Source organism: Canis lupus, unplaced genomic scaffold (genome assembly GCF_011100685.1).
Source record: "Canis lupus familiaris isolate Mischka breed German Shepherd unplaced genomic scaffold, alternate assembly UU_Cfam_GSD_1.0 chrUn_S1700H1894, whole genome shotgun sequence".
Classification (NCBI taxonomy): domain Eukaryota; kingdom Metazoa; phylum Chordata; class Mammalia; order Carnivora; family Canidae; genus Canis; species Canis lupus.
This window is the reverse complement of record NW_023330549.1, coordinates 7644-25101: the sequence shown is the minus strand read 5'-3', so window position 1 is coordinate 25101 and position 17458 is coordinate 7644. Positions and strand designations below refer to the sequence as shown.

General features: G+C 38.3%; 1 protein-coding gene across 5 annotated transcripts in view; it reads right to left on the bottom strand.

Moving 5' to 3' along the window:
* The window catches only part of LOC119878535 (ankyrin repeat domain-containing protein 26-like), a 44155-nt gene extending 26982 nt beyond the window's left edge, over positions 1 to 17173 (bottom strand). For 4 of the 5 annotated variants that reach the window (XM_038589155.1, XM_038589157.1, XM_038589159.1 and 1 more), the window contains exons 1-2: positions 17016 to 17173; positions 14887 to 15115 (exon numbers count right to left, since the gene is read on the bottom strand). In XM_038589155.1, coding sequence (XP_038445083.1) covers positions 14887 to 15115; positions 17016 to 17047 — 261 coding nt within the window. In that variant the 5' untranslated portion in view covers positions 17048 to 17173. Of the gene's footprint in view, positions 1 to 10342; positions 10421 to 14886; positions 15116 to 17015 lie in introns of those variants that run through there. The other variant, XM_038589158.1, reaches the window with a different exon arrangement.
* Positions 17174 to 17458: the final 285 nt, after the last annotated feature.

Here is a 17458-nt window from a genome sequence, read left to right as displayed (position 1 = left end):
CCCCCCAGAGGCACAGTGTGAATGGGAGCTACAGGGGTCTGCAAAGTTTGGAAAATCGAAAGGGGGTCTGTGCTTGAGATAAAAATGCTTGGTCACAGGCTGGGTGAATACAGAGTGCAGACAGAAACCAGGGAGACACAGTAGGGAGTGAGATCTTTCAATTCCAGGGCTGGAAATTAGGAGGCCACCATTTTCATTCTCATCCTCTAAAGCTGCCCAGAAAGCCTTCAGGGAACAAAAGCCACAGAGAGCAATCTGGAGCTGCTTACCTGGCCTGGCCCCCTGGCAAGGGTGGTGCAATCCCACCCTAAGCAAAGACACCTAAGAATCAGTGCAACAGGCCTCTCCCTCAGGAGGTCAGCAACAACTTCCTGCTAAGACCAACTTTACTCATCATACAGAGCTGCAGAACTCCAGTGCTAGGGGCAAACAGTATACAGAACTCATGGCTATTTCTCATGACTCCTTAGTCTTTCTATTTTAATTTTCTTTTTGCTTTCAACCATTTTCTTCATTTATCAACTCTTACAATTTACCTTTTTACACTTGCATTCAATCCTTTCACTGCTCTTAATATTATTCCTGTATATATTGAAGTTTTTCTTTCTGTACCATTTCGGGAAGTAGTTCCTTCTAAGAAATAGACTAAAATACAACCAGAATCTACTATACTGCTCTATTCTCTTCATCTGTCTGATTATAATATTTTTAAAATCTATCTTAATTTTCATATTTACAGTTACATTCTATCCTTTCATTGCATTTAATTTTATTTTTGCATATAATGAAGTTTTTCATTCTTTACAATTTTGGGATGTAGTTTCTTCTAACAAACAGACCAAAATAAACTTATGATATAGTATATTGCTCTGTTCTGTTCAACTGGCTGATAATATCCTTTTTATTTTGACTTTTAATTTCCATTTTTACACTTACATTCTAGACTTTCCTTGTATTTAATTTTATTTTTGTATATATACAAGGTTTCCTCTTAACCATTTGGGGATGCAATTTCCTAACAAAAAGACCAAAATTCACATAGTATCGGTGTACTGCTCTGCTCTCTTGATCTCTCTAATTCTATTATCTCCTTTGTTAACCTTTAAATTGGCTTCGGGTCTCTTCTGATTTGTTTAGCATGTATTTATCTGGGGTCATTCTTGATATTTTTCTATTCTGTTCTCTCACTCATCTCTTCTTCTCTGGACAGAATGACAAGATGGAAAAACTCACCGCCACAAAGAGAACAAGAGGTAGTACTGACTGCCTGGAACCTAATCAGCATGGATAGAAGGAAGAGGCTGGAGCGAGAGTTCAGAATAATGACCATCAAGATAATAGCTGGGCTTAAAAGAAACACAGAGGACATTAGAGAATGCCTTTCTGGAGAAATAAAACAACTGATATCTAATCAAGTTGAGATAAAAAAGGCTAATCTCAGTGAGATGCAATCAAAAATGAAGGTTCTAACTGCTAGGATAAATGAGGCTTCACAGAGAAGTAGTGATATAGAAGACAAAACAATGGAGAATAAAGAAGCTGAGGAAAAGCGAGAGAAACAACCACTGGACTATGACAGGAGAATTTGAGAGATGATTCGTACCACACAGCAAAACAATGTTAGAATAATGGGGATCCCAGAAAAAGAGGGGAAGGAGGGGGCAGAAGGCATATTTGAGCAAATTATAGCAGAGATCTTCCCTCATCTGGGGAAAGAAACAGGCGCTCAAGTGCCAGGAGGCACAGAGAACCTTCCTCAAAATCAATAAAAAACAGGTCAATATCTCCAATATAATAACAAAGCTTGCAAATTTCAGACCCAAAGAGAAAATCCTGAAAGCAGCTTGGAACACGAGGCCCTGAACCAAGAAGGAGAGAAATATTCAACTGGCAGCGGATCTATCCAAAGAGACCTAGCAGGCCAGAGAGAGCTGGCATGATATACTCAGGGTGCTCAAGGAGAAGAGTCTACAGCCAAGAATCTTATCCAGCAAGGCTCTCATTCAAAATACAAGGGGAGATAAAAAGCTTCCAGCACAAACTGAAACTAAAAGAATTTGTGATCCCTAAAACAGCTTTGCAAGAAGTGGTAAAGGGGAAACTTTAAGCAAACAGAGAGCCCAAAAGTAACACAGACCAGAACACGGACTTTACACATAATACAATGGCACTACATTCATATCTTTCAATCCTTTCTCTGAATGTAAACAAGTCAAATGCCCCAACCAAAACACACAGGGTATCACAGTAGATAAAAAAAAAGCAAGACCCATTGATATGCTATCTGAAAGAGACTCATTTTAGACACAAAGACAACTTCACATTGAAGGTGAGGGAGTGGAAAACCATTTATCATATTAAAGGACATGAAAAAAAACTGGAGTGGCAATATTTATATCAAACAAATTGGATTTTTTTAAGATTTTATTTATTTATTCATGAGAGACACACAGAGAGCGAAAGGCAGAGGCACAGGCAGCGGGAGAAGCAGGCTCCGTGCGGGGAGCCTGATGTGGGACTAGATCATGACCTGAGCCGAAGGCAGATGCTCAACCACTGAGCCACCTGGTCATCCCACAAATTGGATTTTAAACCAAAGACTGCATTAAGAGAAGAAACAACAACAACAAAAGATGAAGAAACTCACTATGCCATAATTAAAGGGTCTATCCAAAACTAAAATTGGACAATTATAAGTTTTAATGTGTCTAAAGTGGGAGCAGCCAACTATATAAATCAACTTTCTGTTAAGATTTCATTTATTTATTTATTTGACACACACACACACACACACAGAGAACACAGGCAGTGGCAGCAAGAAAGAGAGAAGCAGGCTCCCCACTGAGCAGGCAGCCTGATCAGGGCTTGATCCCAGGACCTTGAGAACATGACCTAAGCCAAAGGCAGAGCCTTAACCGACTGAGCCACCCAGGCCACCTTATAAAGAAATTAATAACAAAAATAAAGGAACACATGGATAGTCATATAATAATAGTAGGTACTTTAACACAACACTACTGTAATGGCCAGATCATCTAAGCAGATGATCCACTAGGACGCAAGGGCTCTGAATGACACATTGCACAAAATGGACTTCACAGATAACTTCAGAGCACTCCATCCTATGACAACAGAATACACATTCTTCTCGGGTGCACATGGAACAAACATTCTGCACAACAGATCACATACTCAGTCACAAATCAGCTCTCAACTGGTACCAAAAGACTGGGATCATTCCCTGCATACTTTCAGACCACAATGCTTTGAAACTGGAACTCAATCTTGACAGGAAATTTGGAAAGAATTCAAATACACAGAGGTTAAAGAATCCAACTGGGGCAGTAAGGCACATTTTAAAACCTCATAGAAACAAATGAAAATGGAAACACAACTGCTCAAAACATTTGGGATGCAGCAAAGGTCATCGAAAGAGGATAGTATATAGCAATGCAAGCCTTTCTCAAGAAATGAGAAAGGTCCTAAATACACAACCTAACCCTACACCTAAACGAGCTGGAAAAGAACAGAATATTAAAGCCTAAAACCAGCAGGAGAAGAAAATTCATAAAGATCAGAGCAGAAATCAATGAAATAGAAACCAAAGGAACAGTAGAACACATCAATGAAGTCAGGAGCTGGTTCTTTGACAGAATTAATAAGATCGATAAACCCCTGGCCAGACATATCAAAAAGAGAACGGAGCCAAAAAATTAGGCAATCTAGAAGAAATGGACGCATTCCTGGAAAGCCACAAACTACCAAAACTGGAACAGGAAGAAACAGAAAACCTGAACAGGCCAATAACCAGGGAGGAAATTGAAGCAGTCATCAAAAACCTCCCAAGACACAAAGGTCCAGGGCCAGATGGCTTCCCAGGGGAATCCTATCAAACGTTTAAAGAAGAAACAATGCCTATTCTACTAAAGCTGTTTGGAAAGATAGAAAGGGATGGAGTACTTGCAAATTCGTTCTATGAGGCCAGCATCACCTTAATTCCAAAACCAGACAAAGACCCCACCAAAAAGAATTACAGACCAATATCCCTGATGAACATGGATGCAAAAATTCTCAACAAGATACTAGCCAATCGGATCCAACAGTACATTAAGAAAATTATTCACCATGACCGAGTAGGATTTATCCCCGGGACACAAGGCTGGTTCAACACTCGTAAAACAATCAATGTGATTTATCATATCAGCAAGTGAAAAACCAAGAACCATATGATCCTCTCTTTAGATGCAGAGAAAGGATTTGACAAAATACAGCATCCATTCCTGATCAAAACTCTTCAGAGTGTAGGGATAGAGGGAACATTCCTTCAACATCTTAAAAGCCATCTACGAAAAGACCACAGCAAATATCATTCTCAATGGGGAATCACTGGGAGCCTTTCCCCTAAGATCAGGAACAAGACAGGGATGTCTACTCTCACCACTGCTATTCAACATAGTCCTGGAAGTCCTAGCCTCAGCAATCAGACAACAAAAAGACATTAAAGGCATTCAAATTGGCAAAGAAGTCAAACTCTCCCTCTTTGCCGATGACATGATACTCTACATAGAAAACCTAAAAGCCTCCACCCCAAGATTGATAGAACTCATACAGCAATTTGGCAGCGTGGCAGGATACAAAATCAATGCCCAGAAATCAATGGCATTTCTATACACTAACAATGAGACTGAAGAAAGAGAAATTAAGGAGTCAATCCCATTTACAATTGCACCCAAAAGCATAAGATACCTAGGAATAAACCTAACCAGAGACGTAAAGGACCTATACCCTAAAAAGTATAGAACACTTCTGAAAGAAATTGAGGAAGACACAAAGAGATGGAAAAATATTCCGTGCTCATGGATTGGCAGAATTAATATTGTGAAAATGTCAATATTACCCAGGGCAATTTACACGTTTAATGCAATCCCTATGAAAATACCATGGACTTTCTTCAGAGAGCTACAACAAATTATTTTAAGATTTGTGTGGAATCAGAAGACCCCGAATAGCCAGGGGAATTTTAAAAAAGAAAACCACATCTGGGGAAATAAGATCATGAATGAAAGAAGACAGATCACGACCAGCACCAGAGAAATACAGACAACTATAAGAACACATTCTGAGCAACTATATGCCAACAAACTAAGCAATCTGGAAGAAATGGATCCCTTCCTACCAAAACTGAAACAGGAAGACACAGGAAACCTGAACAGACCCATAACCAGCAAGGAAATGGGAGCAGTCATCAAATATCTGCCAACAACCAAGAGTCCAGGACCAGGTGGCTTCCCAGGAGAATTCTACCACACATTCCAGGAAGAATTAATCTATTCTTCGGAGCTGTTTATAAAAATTAGAAATGGAAGGGAAACCTTCCAGCGTTCTCTGTGAGGCCAGCATTACTCTGATCGCAAAACCAGAGCAAGACCCCACCCAAAAGGAGAATTACACTCCAATATCCCTGATGAACATGGATGCCAAAATTTTCACCAAGACACTGGCTGGGAGGATTCAACAGTACATTAAAGGATTATTCACCATGTCCAAGTGGGTTTTATGCCTGGGCTGCAAGGGTGATTCGACATCTGCAGATGAATCAATGTGATACACTACAGAAATAAAAGAAAGGATAAGAACCATAGGATCCTCTCAAGAGATGCAGAAAAAGCAGTTGACAAAGTGCAGCACCCTTTCCGGATCAATACTCTTCGCAGTGCAGGGAGGGGGGGGGAGCATATCTCAATATCATAAAAGCCATCTACGAAAAGCCCACACCTGATGCCATTCTTAAGGGGAAAAACTGAGAGCTTTGCCACTAAGGTCAGGAACACGACAGGGAAGTCCACTCTCTGGACAACCAGTGTTGTTCGACATAGCCTCAGCATTTAGACAACAAAAAGAAATAAAAAGGCGTCTGAATCAGAAAAGAACTCAAACTCTCACTTTTCTCAGAGGACATGATATCCTATGTGGAAAACCCAAAAGACTCCACCCCAACGTTGCTAGGACCCTTTCCTGAATTCAGCAAAGCAGCAGGATAGGAAATCCATGCACAGAAATCAGTTGCATTTCTATACACTAACAATGAGATGGAAGAAAGAGAAACTGAGGAGTCGATTCCATTGACCATTGCAGCAAACACCATAAGATGCCTAGGAATAAACCTACCCAGAGAGACAAAGGATCTATACTCTGAAGATGACAGGACATTCTGGAAAGAAATTGAGAAAGGTGTAAAGAACTGGAAATACATTCCATGCTCATGGATTGAAAGAATTAAATATTGTTAAAATGTTTATGCTAGCTCCATCAATCTATATATTCAATGCAATCTCTATCAAAATACTACCAACTCCTTTTATACAGCTGGAGTAAATAACGGTAAGATTTGTTTGGAACCTTAGAAGACCCCGAATAGCCAAACATATGTTGATAGAGGTAGCCATAGCTGGTGGCATTACAAGCCGGACTTCAAGCTCTATTTTAAAGCTGTGATCAACAAGACAGTATGGTACTGGCACAAAAGCAGACATGTCGATCAATGGCCCAGAAGAGAAAACCCAGAAGTGGACCCTCAACTCTATGGTCCACTCCTCTTCAACAATACTGGAAAGAAAATCCAATGGAGACAAAGCAGTCTCTTCAACAAATGGTGTGGGAAATCAGACCACCACATGTAGAAGAATAAAACGGGACCATTTTCTTATGCTATACACAAAAATAGAGTCAAAATGGATGAAACACCCAAATGTGAGATAGGAATCCATCAAAATCCTAGAGGAGAACACAGCCAGCAACCTCTGTGACCTCGGCTGCCGCAACTTCTTGCTAGAACATGTCACCAGATCCCAAAATGACCTACTGGGAATTCATCAAGATAAAAAGCTTTTGCACAGCAAGGAAACAGTTGACAAAACCAAAAGACAACTGACAGAATGGGAGAAGGTGTTTGCAAATGCCTTATCAGATAAAAGGCTGGTATGCAAAGTCTATAAAGAGCTGATCAAAGTCAACACCCAAAGAAAGATAACCCAATGAAGAAATGGGCAGAAGAAATGAAAGGACATGTCTCCAAAGAAGACATACATATGGCCAACAGACACATGAAAACATGCTCAACATCAGCTGGCACTAGAGAAATACAAATCAAAACCACGGTGAGTTTCCCCCTCACACCTTTCATAATGGCCAAAATTAGCAAGTCTGGAAATGACAGATGTTGGCGGGAATGCAGAGAAAGGGGGATCCTCTTATGATGTTGGTGAGAATACAACCTGGTGCAGCTCCTCTGGAAATCAGTACCGGAGGTTCCTCAAAGAGTTGAAAAAGGAGCTACCTATGTAAAACCCAGCAATTGCGCTAGAAGGTATGAATCCCGAAGATCACTTTGGTCGGGATCCAAAGGGGCACCTGCACCCATATGTTTATACCAGTAATATCCTCAATAGCCAACCTGAGAGATATGGATGTTCTTTGAAAGAGGTATGCATAAAGAAGATGTGATGTAGATATAAATAAATAAGTATCATATTTATTTATTAGACAGAGAGAGAGAGGGAGGGAGAGAGAGAACAGAATATTACTCAGCCAATAAATAATTAAATCTTGGGACCCCTGGGTGGCTCAGTGGCTGAGAGTAGGCCTTTGGCTCCGGGCATGATATATATATCATAACATTATAAGCTAGTTAATTGAATTTAAATAAAAAATAGTAAAGAAACCAATGGAGCTAGGAATGTGAAATAAAAGAATATACATAACTTCTGAAGGATCTTTGTAACTTCTGTTACAAAATTGTAAACAAGAGTCATTTTACACTTTAATAGTTTGTGATTTTCAGAAAAAGTGCCCTTTATGAGAGATTAATCATTTGTTTAATAAATTATTCCTCCGAATGAACTTTCCACTTTTGCACTTTTGCACTTTTGATTTTGCACTCAACAAAATCTTGAGGTATGTTGTATGCTCTATTTTTCAGCACAGACTCTTAAATACATAAAACAATGGAAGTGGGACTACATAAAGTCATGTGGAATTTCTCCCGGTAATATTGAGTAAAACTATTTTGTTATCTATATGATGACTGATGTACTTCTTTTCATGTGAACACAGAGATTTCAGAAAATCTGCTTCAGGAAAGGAAAAAATATAAGCTAGCACTAGTTTTCCAACTTAGTTTCGCATTGATACGTTTCTAGAATTAGAAACAAGGAAAAGAAATTTTAACTGTAACTTTGTTTCCTTTCTATGAATTAGGACCAATTTTTGAAGCACCTGACTTACTATAGTTATCATTATCTACTTAATTATGAAATATTTAGGAATATTTCAGACTACAGTTGACCTTTGAGCAACACAGTGGTTAGGTGCACTTACCCCCGTGCAGTCAAAACTCTGTATAATTTCTGATTCTCCCAAAATTTAATTACTAATAGCCTACTGTTGATGGGAAGCCTTACCAATAACACAGTCCATTAATACATGGTTTGTACATTACATGTGTTATATAATATAGTCTTAAAATAAAGTAAGCTAGAGAAAAAAAGGTTATTGAGAAAAACATAAGAGAAAATACAGTACAACACAACAGCCAAGAAAGTCCATGTGTAGGCTAACTAGACCTGCAGCTTCAATTCCATGTTGGTCAAGGATCAAATGTGCATTACAAATATTCCCATCTAGAATGCTCTTATTTCTTATAAAAGGCATCCTCTCATTGAATTCCCAAAATAGGGTCTAAATACGGTACTAAGTGGTGCCTAGGTGGCCCAGTCACTTAAGTGCCTGCCTTCATTTCCTTAAGGAACGATCAAAGGAATATAATGATCTTTTCGCCAAAAGTCTTTTCCTAAATACTTGCTTCTGTGACCCTGGTTTATTTCCAGGTGAGAATTGAGTTAGATGGTAGAAATAGCTTGCAATCCATTAATAAAGAGAACATATTTGCAATTTTATTTATACTTTTCCATTTATCAAAAACATAAGAGGGTAAGAAAATTATACACATAAAAACAACGTATCAGCAAATTTTAATTCGAAGACTCATTAATTAGAAGGATTTTCTCATAACAGTTTGTTTCCAAACTACCAATCATAGAAATCTAAGGTTCCATTGGGGATACTGTAGGATTGAGGGACAAAAGTCTCCAGCTGTAGTCTCATCTCTCTTTTAGCTACACAGCTCCACTGGTCTCGGTTTTGTATAATACAGTTTAATGCAAAAACAGAAACAAACAAAAAAACAAAACAAAACAAAAACAAATTAAGTTCCATTCTTTGAAAAAAATATTGTTTTCCAAAAGGTAGTCACTAATTTAGTCAAAGTCCCTAATTTTTTTATTTTAATTTTTATTTATTTATGATAGTCACAGAGAGAGAGAGACAGAGACACAGGCAGAGGGAGAAGCAGGCTCCATGCACTGGGAGCCTGATGTGGGATTCGATCCCGGGTCTCCAGGATCACGCCATGGGTCAAAGGCAGACGCCAAACTGCTGCGCCACCCAGGGATCCCAAAGTCCCTAATTTTACATAAGAGACAAGAAGGCCTCAGAAAGATTGCAGTTTGCCTCAGGTCAAAAGACCAAAGAGTTGCAGGCCAGGAATGTGCTTTAGGTCCTCCTGAGCTGAGAGTTTTTATGCCAGTTACTTCATCATCTTCAGGAAAAATACCTACATTTTTAACTATAACTGACTGAAAATGAACACATAAAAGTTTGTCATGTGGCTCAATAACGACTAGGCATGAGGCACAAAACAGCTTTCTAATTAAATTATAAATTTTAAAGTCTAAAGTGTAATTTAAATTATAAATTTTAATGTTTTATGAATAAAAATACAGCAATGGAAATGATCTTTACTCCTATTGGGAACAGTTAATAGACTGCATTTATAAGCACAAATTTTTTAAACCACAAGACACGGAACTTGAAGGAGAAAATCTTTAGTTGAACCAAAGAGGCTGAAATGGAGGAAACTCTTCCTGGAAAGAATTATTCTTTTCCTCCAGATAAAACTTGGTTTACCAAAATCAATCAACAAATGAGTTATCTATGTTGTGGATTATTAAACACAAAACAGACTTCTCTTTACCACCTAGTATGCTCTGTCCAACCTCTCATCATTATGAGAGTTGGTATGTACAAAAGACAGGACTAACTTTAATTTAAATCCAGTCAGAAATTAGAGGTAAACCATCATTACCCACAAGTGGATTTATCTCTACCTCCCTCACAGCAGGAAGGGAGATTTGCCTAATGAGTGAATTGGGGAGAAGGCACTAGGCAGTGCTTAGGAGATTCCAAATCTCTTTTTTGAAAAGATGTGCTCACCCATGGTAACATGAATTCAGGTCTGCTCTCATCTTCGTGGGATGGGCATCAAACATTTGTTTCCTCCATTTACAACTGTGTGGGGAAGTGCCTAATTTGGGATAAAGAATTGGGAAGCCCACTGTGGCTACATACCCACCCAAACCACATCCTCCAATCTGTTAGCATGTATTAGTAACAAAGGCTACTAAGTTTAACTCCATCTGCCTGACTCCTGTGCTCTGAACTCAGAAAAAGAAGAGCACTGTCCTCTGCCACCTACCCCACCACAGCTCCAATGAGAGAAATGACCAGACAATACTTTGAAAAATGTTCCTTCTTGCTTGACTTTATAACTAACATTCATTGTTCAAAGCAACATATTTTGAAGAGGGAAAAGTTGGAAAGAACAATTTTAGAAACAAGCAGAGAAAGTCAGACAAAACGAGGAGACAGAGGAGTATGTTCTAAATGAAAGAACAAGGCCACGAGATAGAACCTCAGAAAAACAACGAAATGAAACAGAGATAAGGAGTCAGCCTGATAAAGAGTTCAAAGTAATGGTCACAGAGATGCTCAGCAAACTTGGAAGAATGGACGGATTCAGTGAGAACTTCAACAAAGAGAAAATATACAAAAGAACCAATTAGGGCTGAAGAATACAATAACTGAAATGAAAAATACACCAGACACAATCGACAGCAGATTAAAAGATGTGAAGAACAGATCAGCAATCTGCAAGAAAGGGTAGTAAAAATCATCCAAGCTGAAAAGCAAAAAGAAGAAATAATTTGAAAAATTAAGATACAGGGACCTCTGGAATAGCATCAAGTATAATAAAACTCACATTAGAGAGGTCCCAGAAAAAGAAGAGAGAAAAGGGTGAAGAACTTATTTGAAGAAAGAATACCTAAAAACTTCCCTAACCTGGGGAAGAAAACAGGCCTCCAGGCCCAGGAAGCATTGCCAGTCCCAAATAAAAGGAACCCAAAGAGTTTCACACCAAGACACATAATAACAAGTCAAAAATGAAAGAGAAAAGGAGAATCTTAAAAGCAGAAAAAAAGAAAAGAAAAGAAAAGAAAAGAAAGGAAAGGAAAAGCAATTAGTTATATCAAAGCGAACCACTACAGGGATATCAGTGGATTTTTCAGCCAAAACTGTGGCATGCACTCTGGAAAACTTTGTGGAGGTTCCTCAAAGAGTTAAAAATAGACCTGCCCTACGACCCAGCAATTGCACTGCTGGGGATTTACCTCAAAGATACAGATGCAGTGAAACGGCAGGACACCTGCACCCCGATGTTTCTAGCGGCAATGTCCCCAATAGCCAAACTGTGGAAGGAGCCTCGGTGCCCATCGAAAGATGAATGGATAAAGAAGATGTGGTCTATGTATACAATGGAATATTACTCAGCCATTAGAAACGACAAATACCCACCGTTTGCTTCAACGTGGAGGGACCTCAAGGGTATTGTGCTGAGTGAAATAAGTCCATCGGAGAAGGACAGACATTATAATGGTCTCATTCATTTGGGGAATATAAAATTTAGTGAAAGGGAATAAAGGGAGAGAAAATGAGTGAAAATATCGCTGAGGGTGACAAAACATGAGAGACACCTAACTCTGGCAAATGAACAAGGTGTAGTGTAAGGGGAGGTGGGCGGGGGGTTGGGGTGACTGGGTGATAGGCACTGAGCGGGGCACTTGGGATGAGCACTGGGTGTTATGCTAAATGTTGGCAAATTGAACTCCAATAAAAATCGGAGAAGGACAAACATTATATGGTCTCATTCATTTAGGGAATATAAATAATAGTGAAAGGGAATGGAAGGGAAGGGAGAAGAAATGGGTAGGAAATATCAGAAAGGGAGACAGAACGTGAAGACTCCTAACTCTGGGAAATGAACTAGGGGTGGTGGAAGGGGAGGAGGGCAGGGGATGGGGGTGAATGGGTGATGGGCACTGAGGGGGGCACTTGACGGGATGAGCACTGGGTGTTATTCTGTATGTTGGCAAATTGAACACCAATAAAAATAAATTTATCATATAAAAAGAAAGTTAAAAAGAAAGAAATTGTCGCATGATATTTTCCAAGTGCTAAGAGGAAAAAACCTAGGATATTTTTGGCAGGTTTATAATTCAGAACTGAAAGAAAGATAAAGAGTTTCCCACACAAAACTTAAAGAAGTTCATCACCACTAAATAGGTCTTATAAGAGATGTTAAAAGGACTTCTTTAATCAGAAAAGCCCAGGGTACCTGGACGGCTGTCAGTGAAGAGTCTCCCAGGACCCTGGGATCAAGCTCTGCAAGGGACTCCCTGTTCCCTGCTCAGAGAGGAGCCTGCTTCTCACTCTCCCTCTGCCCCTCCCTCCCCTTCACTTGTGTTCTCACTCACTTTGCTCTCAAAGAAAGAAAGAAGAAAGAAAGACCATAACTAGAAATAAGAAAATGAGAAGTTTTTTTTTTAATTTTTATTTATTTATGATAGTCACAGAGAGAGAGAGAGGTAGAGACACAGGCAGAGGGAGAAGCAGGCTCCATGCACCGGGAGCCCTATGTGGGATTTGATCCCGGGTCTCCAGGATCGCGCCCTGGGCCAAAGGCAGGCGCCAAACTGCTGCGCCACCCAGGGATCCCCGAGACAGTTTTATCATAAAAACAAACATACAGTAAAGGTAATAGACCAATCATTTTTATAAAGCCAGTATGAGGGTTACAAGACAAAAGGAATAATATCAATTATATCTACAGTAACTAGTTAAGGGATACACAAATACAAAGGTGTAAACTATGACATCAAATTTATAAAACAAGGCAGGGTGTAAAAATGCAGTGTTTTTAAAATCTGTTTGAACTGAAGTAACCATCAACTTAAAAGAGATTGCTATACATACACAGGATGTTATATATGAACTTCATAGTAATCACAAACCAAATATTTATAACGGATACACAAATGGAAGAAAAGCATCCAAACATAATACTAAAAGTCATCGAATCAGAAGAGAATAGAGCAAGAAAACAAGGAAGTCGAATGAAAGAACAAGACTAAGGCTTCATTTAACATGAGTCTATGCTACATTTTTCTACATTAATAAACCATGAATATACTATCAAATCATAAGCCTATGTGCATTGATTGAAATGGGTATTTTAACAACAATGATACACAATGGAAATGGGTTGTTATTAAAGGCTCCCTATCACTGCCATCTTAGTCATCAATCATTCAAGTGATGGCATCAAGGTAAATATATGTGAATTTCATTTGAAATATCCAATTATTTGTGGGGTGCCTGGGTGGCTACAGTCAGTTAAGTGTCAGAATCTTGATTTTGGCCCAGGTCATGATCTTAGGGTCATGAGATCCGGCTCCACTCTGAGCATGGAGCCTGCCTAAGAGTCTCTCTTCTCTCTTTCCCATTGCCCTTTACCACCTGCTTGCTTTCCTTCATTTTTTTCTCTCTCTCTCTCTCTCAAAAAAAAAAAAAGAAAAGAAAGAATCAAATATTTCTTTGACTACTTATTTAGAAAATCTCTACAGTTGCTCAGCAAGCCATTTTATAAAAATTGAAATAGAAGTAATATAAGTTAAAAAAAAGGTTGTTATAAGAAAGCAATTAGGGATGTGCTCTCATGTAAGAAAATGCCAAAACTTACAACATTTTTTAAACTGTTTTATTTATTTATTCATAAAAAGTACAGAGAGAGAAGCACAGACATAGGCAGAGGGAGAAGCAGGCTCCCTATGGGGATCCTGTTGCGTGACTCAATCCCAGGACCCCTGGATCATGACCTGAGCCAAAGGCAGATACATGCTAAACCACTCAGTCATACGGGTGCCCCCAAAACATAGAACTATCAATTTAGTGTTACAAGTTTATTTAATTCATAAAAAGGACTTACCGTGGAATCGTTAAAATAATAAATATCCCTACATGGTTAAGCGTTTGGATTCTAATCATTCACTTATGCATAGGGGTGGAAAATTGGGATACAGCAAACTTTAAACATATTATAAACTATTGCTAATCAGAGAATAAGTCAAAGCATCTAAGTGTACTTGGGTTAGTAGGTAATAATATTTACTTTCCAAAATCCAATTTAACATAGCTTTTCAAGGAAATGGGTCTGTTTGGGGGTGCCTTGGGAACTCAGTTGGTTAAGCATCCAACTCTTGATTCCAGCTCAGATCATCATCTCGGAGTCATGGGATCAAGCCCTGAGTCAGGCTCCACACTCAGTGGGGAGCCTGCTTGAGATTCTCCCCCTCCCTCTACCTCTCTCCCCACTCATGGGCACACTCTCTTCTCTCTCAGATACATAAGAAGATAAAATGTGTCAGTTTAGTGGTATTTATTGAATAAAGTTAATAATAGGTATCTCTTGACAATAAGAGCTCCAGGAGCTTAAAAAAATACCATAAAATTTCTGTCCCATTTCCTTATTAGCACAAACCAGTATAACTTTTACTTTAATGAGTATTATTCAGTTAACTCAGAATTTCACCAAATTAAAAACAAAAATTTTATTGGAAATCTGAAACTCAAGAAAAGAAAGATAATATAACTAACCTTGAACAAGTGAGTTTCAATGCTGCTAACTGAAGTCTGCGGCCTTGAGGTAGGAATCATTACATTTTCTCTTGGAGTAACATTTCTATCCAGCAGTAAACTACTAGTCAAATTTCCAACAGAAGGCCCTTCCAAGACTGGTCCCATAGTAAGAGTGCTGTGGAAAGGTCTGTTCTGCTGTCTCTCCACCAGATATTTGGTACTGATATCTGCCAGCCTCTCATTAGTCCTGTGAAGATTACACAACACAAGTGCTTAGTATTTTATTTCTACCCAAATCATTCCTGCATGACCTGCATTTTTTTAAGTTTCCATAATAGCAAACAGAATGTGCCAGTAAACAGTGTTTTTAACACTGAAAATGTGACAGAGCAGAGCTACTATATATATTTATAGGTTTAAAATTATTCCAAAGGAGTATATATGATTCCAGGGATAACTAACTAACAAGAAATTCAAATTAGGGGAGGGAAAGAAATGGCTGACAGTGATGCACATGGATTGACAGGTAATACTTGCTACCTTCTGGAATGGCTGTAATACAAGATCTGGAGAATGCCGTTACACATATTTGTATTTAGTAAACCAGTTCAGAACATAAAAATAAACCATCCCTCAAAGACATTTTCAAGGATGTGCTTTCACCACTCTTGTACATTTTTCTCATTGCCTCAGAGAAATTGAGGGTTTCGCACCAAGGAATACCTCAGACCAACAACCTCTAGGGGCCAGGTAGATGGCAGAGCAGTGATCAGAAGGACCGAAACAGCTCCAGAGGCAATTAGCTGATAACACACTTACCAAGGCCCTGGAAGTAGAATATGCCCTTTTTGTCTTCCACACACCCCCTCATGCCCACCTGATGCTATTTTAGCCACGTTGGGATTTATACTGCCTTTCACCCCAGTGTGAATCTTTCTCTGTTTCACATGTATACTTTTATATAAAGCAGAAAACCTACAAAGGTTTTCCCCACCCTCAGGCTCTCTAGTAATAATACCAAAGACAATCAAGAAAGTTAATTTACCAACCTGCCAGGATGTATAGTACTGGCACTTGATCTTTGGGTTAAAGGTGTTAATCTTCCAAAAATGACTCATTAATATTTCTATTTAGGGGTAATTCTGACAAAAAATTTTATAGTAATGCTGGTTCTAAATACCCACTATTTGCTTCAACGTGGATGGAACTGGAGGGTATTATGCTGAGTGAAATAAATCAATCGGAAAAGGACAAACATTATATGGTCTCATTCATTTAGGGAATATAAAATTAGTGAAAGGGAATAAAGGGAAAGGAGAGGAAACTGAGTGAAAATATCAGTGACATTGACAAAACACGAGACACACCTAACTCTGGGAAACAAACAAGGGATGGTGGAAGGGAGGTGGGCAGGGGGTATGGGGTAGGGACTGGGTGATGGGTACTGAGGGGGACACTTGGGCGGGATGAGCACTGGTTGTTATGCAATATGTTGGCAAATTGTTATGCAACATGTTGGCAAATTGAACTCCAAAAAAAATAAAAAAACTAAAAAAACTTTTAAGTAGGGTTGTAGAGATGCAGTATGTGAATCTGCTTTTTCCACTATAAATTTTATGAAGTTTAAATATAGACACGTATTCCCAATGAAAATTTAGTGTTCTAATTGAATATACCATAATTGTAAAATACATGCTAGATTTTTAAGACTTCGAATGAAAAAAATATGAAATATCTCAGTAATAATTTTATATTGATCACAAGTTGAAAGGATATTTTTTGATTGTATTGTGTTAAATAAAATATATCAACTTTAAAAAATAATATGCTGTCTAAATTATAAAGTTTTAAACAATTAGTTTGTAAAGACAACAAGATAGAGTAAACTGAAAAATATTAACGGGAAAAAGTAAAATCATATAACCCCCCCCCCACACACAAAAAAAAAAAAAAAGAGGAGAGAGGCAAACTATCCTGGTATGAACATAAAATGGTAAGTTTATTTTACAAACGTTATTTTCCAAAATTATACTATCCAGGTTGGCTTTCACTTCCTACTAATCTCATGAACCCATCTCCATAAAAATTATGCTTAGAGGCAAATCAATAAGCTAAATCTATTTTCACTTGATTCTGTTTTAACTTACTTGCTCAGTTTTTTTGTCAATGACATTCGCATTTCTGATTCTTCTAGGTAGAGTTGCCTGTACTTTTCCAATTCTATTTTAAGTTCCTGAGAATTTCTTATTTGGATTGAAGTTCAGATTCCAGCTCTTTAATTTCTGAGTGCCACTTGACTGCTTATTGAAGCATCATGACTTGCTCTTAACTGCTCTAAGTTTTCTTGAGATGCTGCTTGTCTCTAAAGCAAATTAAAAAGCACAGTTTTAAAACAGCTTAAAACTTGAATAATTATAGTATATTTCTTTCCTTCAGTTGGGAAGTCAATGATTCAGAGAGCAATTTTAAATGTGTTAAAAAAAGCTGAAGTGTAAAATATTTATCACCAATGTCACCTGAATTAAATCTGAATGATAAAATAAAGTTTAATCATTCTTATATTAGTACTCATGCAATCTGATACTTCAAA